The sequence below is a fragment of the Monodon monoceros genome, unplaced genomic scaffold (genome assembly GCF_005190385.1).
Source record: "Monodon monoceros isolate NGI ecotype Baffin Bay Population unplaced genomic scaffold, NGI_Narwhal_1 Super_Scaffold_14, whole genome shotgun sequence".
Taxonomy (NCBI): domain Eukaryota; kingdom Metazoa; phylum Chordata; class Mammalia; order Artiodactyla; family Monodontidae; genus Monodon; species Monodon monoceros.
This window is the reverse complement of record NW_021703770.1, coordinates 68,140,178-68,153,517: the sequence shown is the minus strand read 5'-3', so window position 1 is coordinate 68,153,517 and position 13,340 is coordinate 68,140,178. Positions and strand designations below refer to the sequence as shown.

At 39.9% G+C, this 13,340-nt stretch overlaps 1 protein-coding gene across 7 annotated transcripts in view; it reads right to left on the bottom strand.

Annotated features, from left to right (window-relative positions):
* ASPH (aspartate beta-hydroxylase) overlaps nt 1-13,340 on the bottom strand; it is a 252,441-nt gene that overhangs the window by 70,088 nt on the left and 169,013 nt on the right. For all 7 annotated transcript variants that reach the window (XM_029223168.1, XM_029223169.1, XM_029223167.1 and 4 more), the window contains one exon: nt 10,539-10,676. In XM_029223168.1, the coding sequence (XP_029079001.1) occupies nt 10,539-10,676 (138 nt within the window). The remainder of the gene's footprint in view (nt 1-10,538; nt 10,677-13,340) is intronic.

The following is a 13,340-nucleotide window of genomic DNA, read 5'->3' as shown; positions in this document are numbered from 1 at the left end:
ATATAATTCTTGAGGGGACACAAGTAACTTGTAACACTAATGCAGGTTCAGGTTAGAACTAGATCCAGCTAAGAAAGCAAATAGCAGATGGGAAGGGATCAGGAATCAAGTAAGTCTATAGCAGCAAAATAAAGCATAGTCATGGAAAAAGTCAGGAAGAGTTCGCTTTTAACATGTGAACAAACCATAATACAAGAATTCACAGAGCTCAGGTTAACATAAGCAAGATCAGGTAAGTAACTGTGTATGACTAGCTGTTAAGAAAAAAGGGAATTGAGAAAATATAGACATTGGCAACTGAAAAGTCCCAGAGATGTGCGTGTACTTTGAAAGGTTCTGACTCTAAATTAAGAGAAGGCATGTGGTCGAAGACTATTCCAGGCCAAGTTTACGCATTCAGTTGGAGTTAGAACGCATTGATAATAGTGGTGCGTTACTAAAATGTATACCATTTTAACCTAATTATCTAAGAACATGCTGGCTCTAGTTAATTATTTTAGGAATTACAGATATGATTTTTTAAAGTCAGTTTACTTAGATCTTCGCTAAAACATGCCTATACTTTACACTGTGATGAGAAGACATGGGTAGCACTGTCCCCTGCCTTAGAAAGAATATACCAGGTAGAGGGGCGCCCTCCTGAGCACCGAGCTGAAGTTATGAAATCCAAGCAAACACCACAGCACGTGCAATGCTCTCACAGCAAGCTGATTTTAGTAAAATCTCTAGGGAAATTAGTAGCATTGAAGGAGCAATCTCTTGCTGGTCCTAGTGCATTTTTTTTTTTTTGCGGTACGCGGGCCTCTCACTGCTGTGGCCTCTCCCGTTGCGGAGCACAGGCTCCGGACGCGCAGGTTCGGCGGCCATGGCTCACGGGCCCAGCTGCTCCGCGGCATGTGGCATCCTCCCGGACCGGGGCACGAACCCGTGTCCCCTGCGTCGGCAGGTGGACTCTCAACCACCGTGCCACCAGGGAAGCCCCCTAGTGCATTTTAATCAGACCTCCTGTCTTTCAAGTTTGAATATGAAAATAAAGGAAAACATCTGACATTTCTTATCGTGGAAATAAACAAGGACCAACCAAATGAGAAAAGCAAAGGCTATTTATTCAGACAAGGGAGGGAGTCTGCCACCATCACCAGTGTTTTGGCAGAGACGTGGGAAAACTTTCTAGTGAAAAAAGAGAAGGATTCAGGGGTGCCCTGATTGGAGGCTGTTGGCCTGGGGAAGCTGTAGGCAGGCTGACTAGAAGCTGGGTGTTCTGGTGATTGGTTAGTGGAGCATATTTGACTTTCTCTGGTGGGTCCTAAGTTGGAAGCGGGGACAAAAACTAGGAAAGCTGTCAGTTATCAGTCAAGTCCTGGCCATGTGGGGCAGAATGTGATAGAAGTGATTGTTTAGCTTCCTGGATTGCCACTGGAGACAGTACTCTGGCCTCCTGCCAGTCTGATCTACAGTAGGCTGGCTTCCTGGTTTATTTATTGTAGAAAAGGGGTTCGTTTCCCTGGCAGGCTATTGCAGATTGTAGGTCAAGGTTCTATCTTCATAAATGGGCTGGCCATTGCCGCTTAGTATATACAGTCTCTTGTATCCTTACTGAAGGGAAAGGACAGCATAAAGTACGTGGCACAGGGCAAGAGAAGAGTCTTGGGGGACTGAATTTTGCTCTTTCTAAAGAGTGGGAGAAAAGGGGTTTCTTCTCCTAGGAGAAAGGCAAAAAGATAGCCCAGATTGCCAGGAGAAGCAGCCAGCCTGAGGGCTTCAAGGACACAAGAGTGCAAAGGAGACCCACATTCCTGTACTCTAGCCCAGACTGGCAGGGATGCCAGCCAACATTCTCAGTCAGAGGAAGGTAAAAGGGGAAATAAAGTTCTGTCGTCCCTTCCCTGCTCTACCCATGGGGAACAGTGCAGCGGGCTAGGTCAGGAGGGAGTAAAAACCCCAAAGCCCCTAATCTCAAGGGGCTGCAAGTCTGACAGAGACTTTCTGTTTATATATATAATAATCCACTTGATAAACAGATAAGCAAGTTATCTATAATGTGTATGTGCACATGTGTGTATGTATATTAAGATATAGATCATGACCTACTGAAACAGAGCAGGACCCTGTGGTCCTTGCCCACCATGTCCTCCGCCTGCCTTTTGTCTGTGGAAAAACTTTAGCCAAAGAGTACGTTTAATCAGAGAAGTGAGAAAATGCAGAAGCAAAGAAAAGCAGTCAAACAGGACAAAACAATAACAGTTTAGTCAGGAAGCAAAGTCATGGACCTTTAATTCCTCCTCAAGGGCTACAGATAAGATTCTGAGCCCTATCCTGTGAGTTGTCTTGTAGATACTGAAACCCTCACCGGGTGGAAGAAATTAACTACATGATGAGCAGACTGTAGCCATGACATGAGCTGCCACAATTCCGAGAATTAGCCTCAAGGAAATGGGAACAAACCAACCTGGAACTGAAGAGTAACTGTACTTAAAACAATCAAGATGATGCTTGTCAGACCACCACGTGACCAATTTCAAGATGACTGTCAGAGCTGCCTGTGCTCTTTCTGCGCGCAGCCCCTCCCTGCACCTGTAAAAGCTCTTGCCCCCTGGCTGTCCTTCGGACAGGAGTCGGCCTCCACACACCTCGCCCTCTCCCAACCCCCCTCCCCGCATGCCAGCTCTTGAGCGGTGAGTGGCCAGATCCCGCTTTTGGTAACACTGCTTGATCAAAAATTTTGGAACTGCAAATGGCGTACTAACCTACAGATGCAGCTTGCAGTGTAGTGCCCGGGTCTGTAAGTCAAACACGGTACTGCAAGCTCCCGAGGTGGACCAGAGATAAAGGCAATTTTTAGGCATTTTTAAAAAACTGACAAATATTGAAAACTCATCAATTTTGCTTTGAGAAAGAAAATGACCTTTGAGTTTGAAATAATTCAAAGAATTTCTAATATTTCACCCTTTTGATATGTTGCTATAACTGGCATCTTAGACCCTCCTATAACCGTAGCAGAGTGTCAGCTCTTATTAAGGGCTCACACTTAAACACACACGGGAACATCCATGATGGTGGTGTTTTGTTGTGTTTTGTTCTGTTTTTGCACCTTGTAGGAGAGGAGGAACTGAGGCAATTATTTTGCATTTGGAGAGAAAGAAACCGAGGCCCAGATGGATGAAATGACTTCCTTAAGGTGTCAGAGCAGAGAGCAAAACTAACCTGCTTCTAAAGTTCACTTTTAAATCACATAACCGTCGAATTCTGTAAATTCTCTGGACTCTTGTTGTCATGTTTAGTGAAAGTATCATTGGAATCCAAAAGTCGAAAGTCTGATTTAGAAAAATAGGATTAAACTATTACGTTACCTTAAGAAACTGCTTTCAGCACTTCTTTATAGTACGATACTTACTTTTCTATAAAATTGATAATCCTCTTACTTTATAGCTTAATTCCACTGTAAGTCTGACATTTTTGCTTCTGTCTCAATCCAATTCATTTCAAAAGCAGTTCAGTGAAAATATTCAAATATTTAATCACACAGATACGAATGTTGAACCACAAATTCACTCCTGTATAAGTCCTATTTTTGTCCAGGTGGCATTATTCATACACAACGGGTTTCTTAATTAATAAAAGCCAGAGTCTGAGAGAAAATGCCAGGAAGAGTATCATTCAATCAATCATTCTTACGCACTGTGTCACAACACTGGCAAGTTTTACTGGGCACTTCTCCAACTGTAATAAAACTACCGTATGAGGAGGGAAAACTTATCAGTGATGCTATATGCTTCTATCAGAGCAAATGCTGTGAAAACCTCAGAAAAAGCATGCAAGAGTTTCCTTTTTTCCCAGTGATGAATGCAGAGTTAGGCAGCAGGGAAAAAAATAGAAAAGGGTTATTTTGAACTATGGTTTTCAGTTGCTATTGGCTGTTGTGTTCTCCATGTTACTACAGCGGTTTCAATGCATGCATGTTTACATCTAAATTAGCCATGGAATAATTTGGATCAAGAAGCTAATCTCAAAAAGAAGAAGAGCAAACTTCTTAACTATGATGGCTTTCCTCTCACTGGAAGAGATTTCTTTTCCCTTTTCTATTTATAACCTAGCAAAGACATTAATCTATTTTTGTTTCAATTTCTACGTTAAATATCCCCAAAACACTTAGGGTTTTCATATTTGTTATTTGGGCAAAAAAAGTACTCAATTTTAATGAACATATGCCTAAAAGAGAAAACTCTACTGGAATATTTTTCTCTAAATTTTTTTCATCGAGTTGCACAGCCTCTTAACACCCCCAGTGCACGGAATTACCAAATTGCAAGCTACACAATAAGGGGAAACAATGACAATTCAACAAAACGGAAAAACACAGATGATAACATTTTACTGAACATTGTCCGGTGCCTTCAAGAAAATTGCACTCTACAGCTCACTGGAACATACAATGAAAATAATTTAAATGAAAATGTGCTATGCATGGCAGTTAATCATTACGTAAGGGCCAGATCTGGGTAAGTATTCTAATAGGATTTTGGCCAAACATGGCAGCTACCCCATCTAGAAGGTTTCCACCTTACAGTATGAATGCCTGGGTGAAGATCCATGATCCATAACAGTCAAATCTGTAATTTGAAAATGGAAAAAATACTTGATGTGCAAGTGTGTGTCAGCTAAATGGTTCTGGGCCCTGGGTTCCTCACACAGAAAGTTCTGCCTTGTCATACTCACTACTGGTGAGTGGTCACCCGAAATTACTTTTTTTTTTAAGTCATAACATATACAATATTAACATTACTGCAAATCCAGGTAGTTAGTAAAGTAAAGCTAACTTTACAATCACAACCCACAGCTGTCACACACTCTGAGATTCTATGCTGCTGGGGACCCTGTGATTAACGCCCAGGACTTGCTTTTTTTCCTCTTAGATGAAGCAGAGCTTAAAACAGGCAGGGCTGAAATCAAGCCCAGAGAAATAGAATTTTGAAGTAAAGATTTTAATAATCTTTTTTTTTTTTTTTTTTTTTTTTTTTGCAGTACGCGGGCCTCTCACTGTTGCGGCCTCTCCCGCTGCGGAGCACAGGCTCCAGACACGCAGGGTCAGCGGCCATGGCTCACGGGCCCAGCCGCTCCGCGGCATGTGGGATCTTCCCGGACTGGGGCACAAACCCGTGTCCCCTGCATCGGCAGGCGGACTCTCAACCACTGCGCCACCAGGGAAGCCCCCTGAAATAAAGATTTAATCGGCTAGAAGGAGAATAACACGAGACGTAAGAGCAGACCTCAGTAGCTTTGAGGGCGTAGTGAGGTACCAGTGAGGGCACGGACTTGAGCATAAGAAGGCCTCAGTTCCAATCACAGCCCTCACCTATTAAATATAGGGCCTTGGGCAAATCTCTTAGTTTCTCTAATCCTTACTTACTCAAACATAAGTGGGTACAATGACACCTATCTTGAAGAGTTGTTGTAAAAATGAGAAGTATTATATACAAAAGTGCTCAGCACAATGATTACAAATAGGCATTTAATACATGATGGCTGTTATGTTATTATTTCAATAATACATAAAATTTCAAAATGTGCTTTCCAACTAATTTTTTAGAAACTAGAAAATACTTTCCTATGAAAACAAGGTAACACATAAATTAAAATTATAAATGATAACAGTAACTAATGTTTATTGAGCACTTCCTACCTACTTATTAAATAAACAGCCATGGAACAAGCACTATTGCCACAGGCACTTTGCAGATAATGAAACAGAAGCATGAAGAAGTGTTGCTCAATGTCACATGGCTAGTAAGGAATGAGACCAAAAATTCAAAACCAGGCAGTGTGGCTACAGAGCCAATGCTCTAAACTGCTTCACTGTATTGCCGTCCACAGCCGAATGGATAAAGAGGATGTGGTATATATATAGAGAATGGAATATTACTCAGCCGTAAAAAAGAATGAAATTCTGCCATCTGCAGCAACGTGCATGGACCTAGAGAGTATTATGCAGACAGAGAAAGATAAATACTCTATGTTATCACTTACATGTGGAAAATAAAAAATAAAGCAAACAAATGAATATAACAAAACAGAAACAGACTCACAGATACAGAAGACAAACTAGTGGTTACTGGGCGGGGAGAGGGGAAGGAGGAGGGGCAAGATAGGGGTATGGGATTAAGAGATACAAACCGCTATGTATAAAACAGATAAGTAACAAGGATATACTCTATAGCACAGGGAATTATAGCCATTATCTTGTAATAACTTCTAATGGAGTACAAACTGTAAAAATACTGAATCATGATGTTATATACCTGAAACTAACATAATATTGTAAATCAATTATACTTTAGTGAAAAACCAAACAAAACAGACAAACCAACAAAACCCGGCAATATGGCTATGGAGCAGATGCTCTAACCTGCCTCACAGTACTGCCTCACTGATGGTGAAGTTAGGTGTTCTTCATCAACCCCCAGAAACCTGTTTAGTTTTCAACATACTTGAACCACAACATATATATCACAGTTTCCCAATTTTTAACAGATTTATTGAGACATAACTCACATACCATAAAATTCACTCCATTAACTTTTTACAATTCAGTGGTTTTTAGTGCATTCACAGACTTGTGAGCCATCGACATTATCTAATTTTAGAACATTTTCATCACACCAAAAAGTAACTCCTTACTCATGAGCAGTTGCTCACCCTCAGGCCCTCTCCTCAGTCCCTGGCTCTCACCCCTTCCTCTCTCTGTTGATTTGCCTCCCAGACAGTTCATATAGATAGAATCATGTAACACGTGGCTCATCCATGCTGTACCATGGACCTTGGCACTTCTTCCTTTTTTATTGCCATTGTGTAATACACTACATTTTGTTTATTCTTTCATTCATCATTTAGATGGACCTTTGGGTGACTGGCCACTTTTTTTCTATTATGAATAATGCTACTAAGAACATTCAGGGACGCATTTTTGTGTGAACATATGTTTGCATTCCTCTTGGGGATACACCTAGGAGAAGAACTGCTGGGCCTTAACTCTGTGTTTAACATTTTGAGGAACCGCCAAATCGTTTTCCAAAGTGGCTGCACCCCTCTGCCTCCCCACCAGCAAAGTTCCAGGGTTCCAGTCTCTCCACATACTTGCTACCACTTGTTAATGTTCATCTTTTTTGTTGCAGCCATCCCAGTGAGGGTTAATGCTATCATATTGTGGTTTTGATTTGCATTTCCCTAACGACAAATGTCATCGATCACCTTTACATAGGCTTCTCGGCCATTCATTAACTTCTTTGAATAAGTGTTCAAATCTTTCCCCATTTTTTAACTGAGTTATCTGTCTCTATATTGAGTTATCAGAGTTCTTATTATATTCAGAGTTCTTATTATATCATATATATATATATGGTAGATATATGACTTGCAAATATTACCTCTCATTCTATGGATTTTACTTTCACTTTATTGATCATGTCCTTCAAAGCACAAAAGTTTAAGTTTCGATGAAATCTAATTTATTTTGTCTTTTGTCACTTGTACTTTCAGTGTCACACCCAAGAAAACCATTGCCAATAATGGTTATGAACACTTCTATGGTTTCTTCTACAAGTTTTATAGTTTTATCTCTTACATTTAGGTCTATATCCATTTTGAGTTTGTTTTTATGTATAGTATGAGGTAGCTTTATTTTTTTGCATTTGGATATCCAATTGTCCCAGGACCACCTGTGAAAAAGACAGTTCTTTCCCCTTTGCATTGTCTTGGCACCTTTGTCAAAAATCAATTAATCATAAATGTAAGGGTTTATCTCTGTACTTTCAATTCTTATTCCACTGATCTATATGTCTATCCTTATGGAACTATCACACTGTCTTGATTACTTTAATTTGTATGTAGTAAGTTTTGAAACTGGCAAGTCTAAGTTCTCTAATTTTGTTCTTTCTCAAAATTGTTTTGGCTATCGGTCCCTTGTGTTTTCATACGAATTTTAGGATCCGTTTGTCAATTTCCATAAAAGAAAAAAAAGCCATGTGGAATTCTGATAGAGATTGTGTTGAAAGTTTAGATCAACTTGGGAAATGTTGCTATCTTAATATCAAGTTTTCTGGTCCATAAACATGGAATGTGTTTCCATTTCTTTAGAGGTTTGAAATTTCCTCCAATACAATTTCATAGTTTTCAGTGTACATCTTGCACTTCTTTGTAAGATTTATTCTTAAGTATCTTTTAAGAGTTGGATGATGACCCCCAAATTTACATGTTGAATCTTACTCCCCCAGTACCTCAGGATGTGACCCTTTTTGGAGATAGGGTCTTCACAGATGTAATAAAGTTAAAATTAAGACATTAGGGTGGGCCCTAATCCAATATGACTGGTGTCTTTTACAAAGGGCGTCCTTTATAAAAAGGGAAAATTCAGAGACAGATACACAAACAGGGACAATGCCATGTGAAGATGATGGAAGAAATTTATAGGTCACAACTCCAAAGGTTGCCAGAAAACCACCAGAAGCTAGGAGAGAGGGATGGAACAGATTCTCTTACAGCCCCTGGAAGGAAGCAACCCAGCTGACACCTTGATCTTGGAATTATAGCCTCCAGAACTGTGAGACAATTAGTTTGTGATACTTTGCTACTGAAGGTATATCAAGCTAATACAGTATCTTATATTCTTTTTTGAAGCTACTGCAAATGGAATTGTTTTCTTAATTTCATTTTGGGAGTGGGGTTTTTTTTTTTTTTTTTTTTTTCTAGTGTAAAGAAATACAATTGATTTTTGTATTCTGATCTTATAATAAAATATAGAATAAACATGGTCTAGGAAGACTCACTTAATATACGTTTATTGAAACCTCATTGAAAATTTCTTTTCCCCAGTAAACCAAATTGATCAGTGAAGTCTTATAGGTCTTAAAGAACAAGATGTTCTTTAACAAAAAAATTATGAAAAATGTAAAAATATACTTAAAGGTAGAGAAAAGAGTATAAGAAACCTCTATATATCCATCACCTAGATTCCAAAATTATCAATATTTTGTCACTCTTGCTTTTCCCTTCTCACCTCTCTCCGATGAGTGAACGTAGCTATACTGCCTGGTGGGACAAACAGCCCACGAGTTTTGCCCCTGGGTAACCCTACCCCACCTGAATGAGAGTGAACTGAGAGGAGGTATTTGCTATACTAGTACAGCTGCCTGCAATCCAGACCAGCACAGTGGCCAAACTTAATGTCCTTTCCAAGGATGGAAAAGTTAGGGTATAAATGAAGAAAAGGAGAAATAATAGCTGAAGGTAAGAGGATGAATAAATAGGGTATGTAATGAGGAAAATCCAATATTACATTAACACCTCGAAGAGGCTCAGGGCAAGATATTGTCTCTTAGCTCAGCTACACCAGATGTCTGAAAGGGTAAAGCCATATGTTGCCAAGACCACTCCTACTTTTGGAACTTATGAGATCTAACGGAGGCCTGCCAACCTGAGTGGCCTCGCCCTGGGAGGTACTTTCATATAATGTGAGAATGGACTGGACTCATTCGTATTAATGACTGAATGAGATCTAGTAACGTGCCCACGTCTGTCAACTGTTAGGATTCTTTTGTTAGAAGGGATCTGCGCTCAAAACCCAGAGGGTGGCTTCGGATAATATAAGAAATATATCTGGTCTTTGTTTCCAGTTCCCTCCCAAAACCCATGAAATTTCCTGAATAACTGGAGTGACTTTTGTCATTCATAAGGACCCCTTTTGAGCACACCTGAATTTATGCTAATAAAACAACTTAGCATGGGGCCCCAGATAGCCTCCGGATGGGGCTGGTCACCAGAAAGACCAGGTGATTAGAAGGCTGGAACTTCCAGCCCACCCACCACTGGGAATGGACATGGGTGTTGCAGATTAAGCTCTATAAATCTCTTGAACCACAAGATTTGATGTGCTTTTGGGTGGGTGCGCTTGTCCACAGGCCAGGAGGCTGTGCACCCCAGTTCCATGAGGACAGGAGCTCCTGCACTCAGGACGCTTCTGGACTTACGGGTGAAAGAGTGGTGAGAGCCCTCCTGTCTTCCATTAGGCCAGACACCAAAGAGATTTGTAAAAATACACGACAATTCCCATCTTCTTACTTCACTTTTTTGCTTTGAAAATGTATTTTTTAAACTTACTGATGTTAACATGTAATGGAGTGATTATTTTATTTTCATAGAAGTCATTTAAAAGATTAAATTTCCTTTCAGTTTTAATTTCTAAAAATTATATTGATACATATAATCCCCCAACACACACACACAAAACTCCTTGGGGTGCTCAGTAAGTTTTAAGAGTGCAAAGGGGTCCTAAAGCCAAAATATTTGAGATCTGTTCTTCAACAAATTTCTTTCTTCACCATCTCACCTAAACTCTTGGCTGATGGGATGAAGATCCTTTTTGCCGTATTTTCTGCAAATGCCACTGGAAAGAAAATCTATCTCCTCCCTGACATTCGTTTCCATGAGAAGCCGTCTTTGAATTTAGAGGACGAGACAGACAAGGACTCGACAAAGTTAACACTCACCTTCACTAATTCCGTGTAGCCCGTTTCCTTGGGGGTCCACCACGGCTGGGCTTTCAGTCCATGAACGTTGTAGAGTGAGCGCTGCCACACAGATGCAAAGTGGCCCCTCTGGTGCCCAAGCTCGTACCACTTATATGCCTGGAAGAGTTCGGAAAGACTGAACTCGAAACGAAGCAGTTTCACTAATTTTACAATTAAAGTCCCTAAAAACAAGGTCTGACTTTTAAATAAAGAGCTTGCTAGTCAGGTGCCCAAATCTGTTACACTGGCAAAAATACTGTTATTTGATTGGGTCTCTGATTATGACCTATTATTTTAAATAAATGTGTGCTTTTTATTTTCACTCCTAGGCTGAAAGCTCTCTGAACACAGGACTCCACTGCACTCACTGGTCTCCCCGGAGTGTCCAGCAGAATCTAGGACTTTGCTGAGTGGATAAATCATTTAAGACACAAAAGGGGACTATGTTTATATTTTAGCTTTCATTTCTTAAAGTCTGTGTTTCCTTTCAAAGGAAAGGAGTATGAGTTTCATCATTTCTTCACAGATATCTGCATTTACTGAATTGGGATGTTAAGAAGGACAGCAACTTCCTTGTTTTGTTTTTTGGCCACACCTGGTGGCATGCTGCATCTCAGTCCCCTGACCAGGGATTGAACCCATGCCCCCTGCAGTGGAAGCGGGGAGTCCTAACCACTGCACCACCAGGGAATTCCCGGACAGCAACATGAACAGTCTTCTCACGTCCACATGAAGAAGGCTGCCCCAGTGTAACGAAGTATAAATCCTCCATTAAAGAAGCAGACCGAAAGAAAATATTATTCTGAGTTAGCAGTAAATAGAGTGATAGCCCACGTTAGATTTTTTCAGAAGGGAATTTTTGTTCCTAGTATTTTTTCTTCCTGCCATAAGGGATAACATTTGCAGTTGCAGGCTAGCTGTAACATGATACAACTTGCCTCCAAGAAGACTAGCTAGCCTTTTCAGGGACAGCTGGCTGCAGTCTGCAGCTCCACACGTACCCTTCAAAGGACGCCCGAACCATATCCTCTCCCAGGGGCCCCTCCCCACATGCCTCCTGCACCGTGCTCACCCCATTGTCTTTGGACTGGAAGACGGTTCTAGGAGAGTGCCTAATGGTATCGCCTCCATTAGTTTAATTCTGATCTAATGATTACTTTTGAAGAGTGGTTTCAAATACATATTTTGATCAATGAAAACAGGCAGTTAATATCAGGCAGACTAAGAAGATAGAAGAATATCTTCATAAAACCCCATCTTACTTTAGACGTAAGAAATAATAACTTTTAAGTCTCTTAAAATTCGTGAGGCAAAAAATTTCCTTCGTTAGAAAAATCAAGTGTGATAGCAGAACCACTCCTATTTTCAGTAACACTTTTCAGCTTACTACTAGCTTGTGCATGCGTAATTTCATTTGATCTTTCCAATAACCCCAAATAGCTCCATTTTACAAATGCTCGATCTGAGATTTAAAAAGACTAAATATGTTGAATTATCACCCAGGGCAATTTATTGGCAATTTATTCCTCTTTCCTTCTATCTTTGTGTCATTAAAAAAAAAAAAAAACTATCACAAGGGATCTTCTTACTTAATTATCTTTCTCAATAATATCTCAAATTAAGAATGTATATACTAATCACTTATATGTTTTCCTTGAAATACATGTAAGTGGTAACCATAAAGTAATTTCTTTAAAAACGGCTCACGGTTCATTGATTTCAAAAAATACAGCATTTTACCTTTGAAATTAAATTGACTATTTCAGTTATTTTTGTCCAATTTAAATTTAGGATTTTGTTCCCTATAATTTTCAGTGTTAAACAACATTATTAATTACAACAGATGGTTTTTGGAAACTCTTACAGTCCATTAGATTTTTTATCATCAGCAATTCACTTTAAGGACTGGGCATATTGTTAGAGTGAGAAAAATTCTTGTAAGAAAATATACTACATTATTATCATATTATATTAATATACATATTACAGAAAAACTTGTAATTCTAGTTCAGGAGTTACAAGTCTTAGATTTCAGTCTTGGCCTTAACACTCACCAGGCTGAATGTCTGGGCAAGAGACTTTGCTTACGGGGGCATGTTTAACTGCCCATAAGAGCTTTTCTGACACTCAAAGTGCATCAAACAGGGCCCTTGGTTTTATATCCTCTGCCATTTAACTTTTAGAGAAACAAAACTGTGAAATGATATATTCGAAATTAAAAAAAATCATCTTCAATGATACCTTCAATTATATAGGGGACCCAATGAATTCAGCCAGACTGCTTTTTTTTTTTTTTTTTTAAACATCTAGACGACCTCACAATAAAAGTTGCTAAAAAATCCATGATCAAGTTGTTAGAATCCTCTGAAAATGTCCTCTTTACAGAAATACTAAAATAGACAGAAAGCATACCTGGGCACCTTGTTAAATATGGTCTATATCAATGTCTACTATACTTCAAATTAATGCCAGGTATAGTTTACACACACACACACACACACACACACACACACACACACTCACTACATAACTACATAGAAATAGTATGTCAAGAGAGTCTAACTCAGCAAAGCCCAGGCCACGTTTGGGGCCCGTGGAACGTGACCCCAGCCGGAGCCTGTTCTGCCTGGAGCGTGGTGCACAGTGGGACATGGGACACACACTTGTGGTGAGAACAGGTGGTTCAACTGGCCTGGGAGAACCATGAACGCCATCGTTTGGGAAGAGGGCTTTATTTCTATTTTGCACCATGGGGTTCTTGAGCCCAAGATGCCCGGAAGA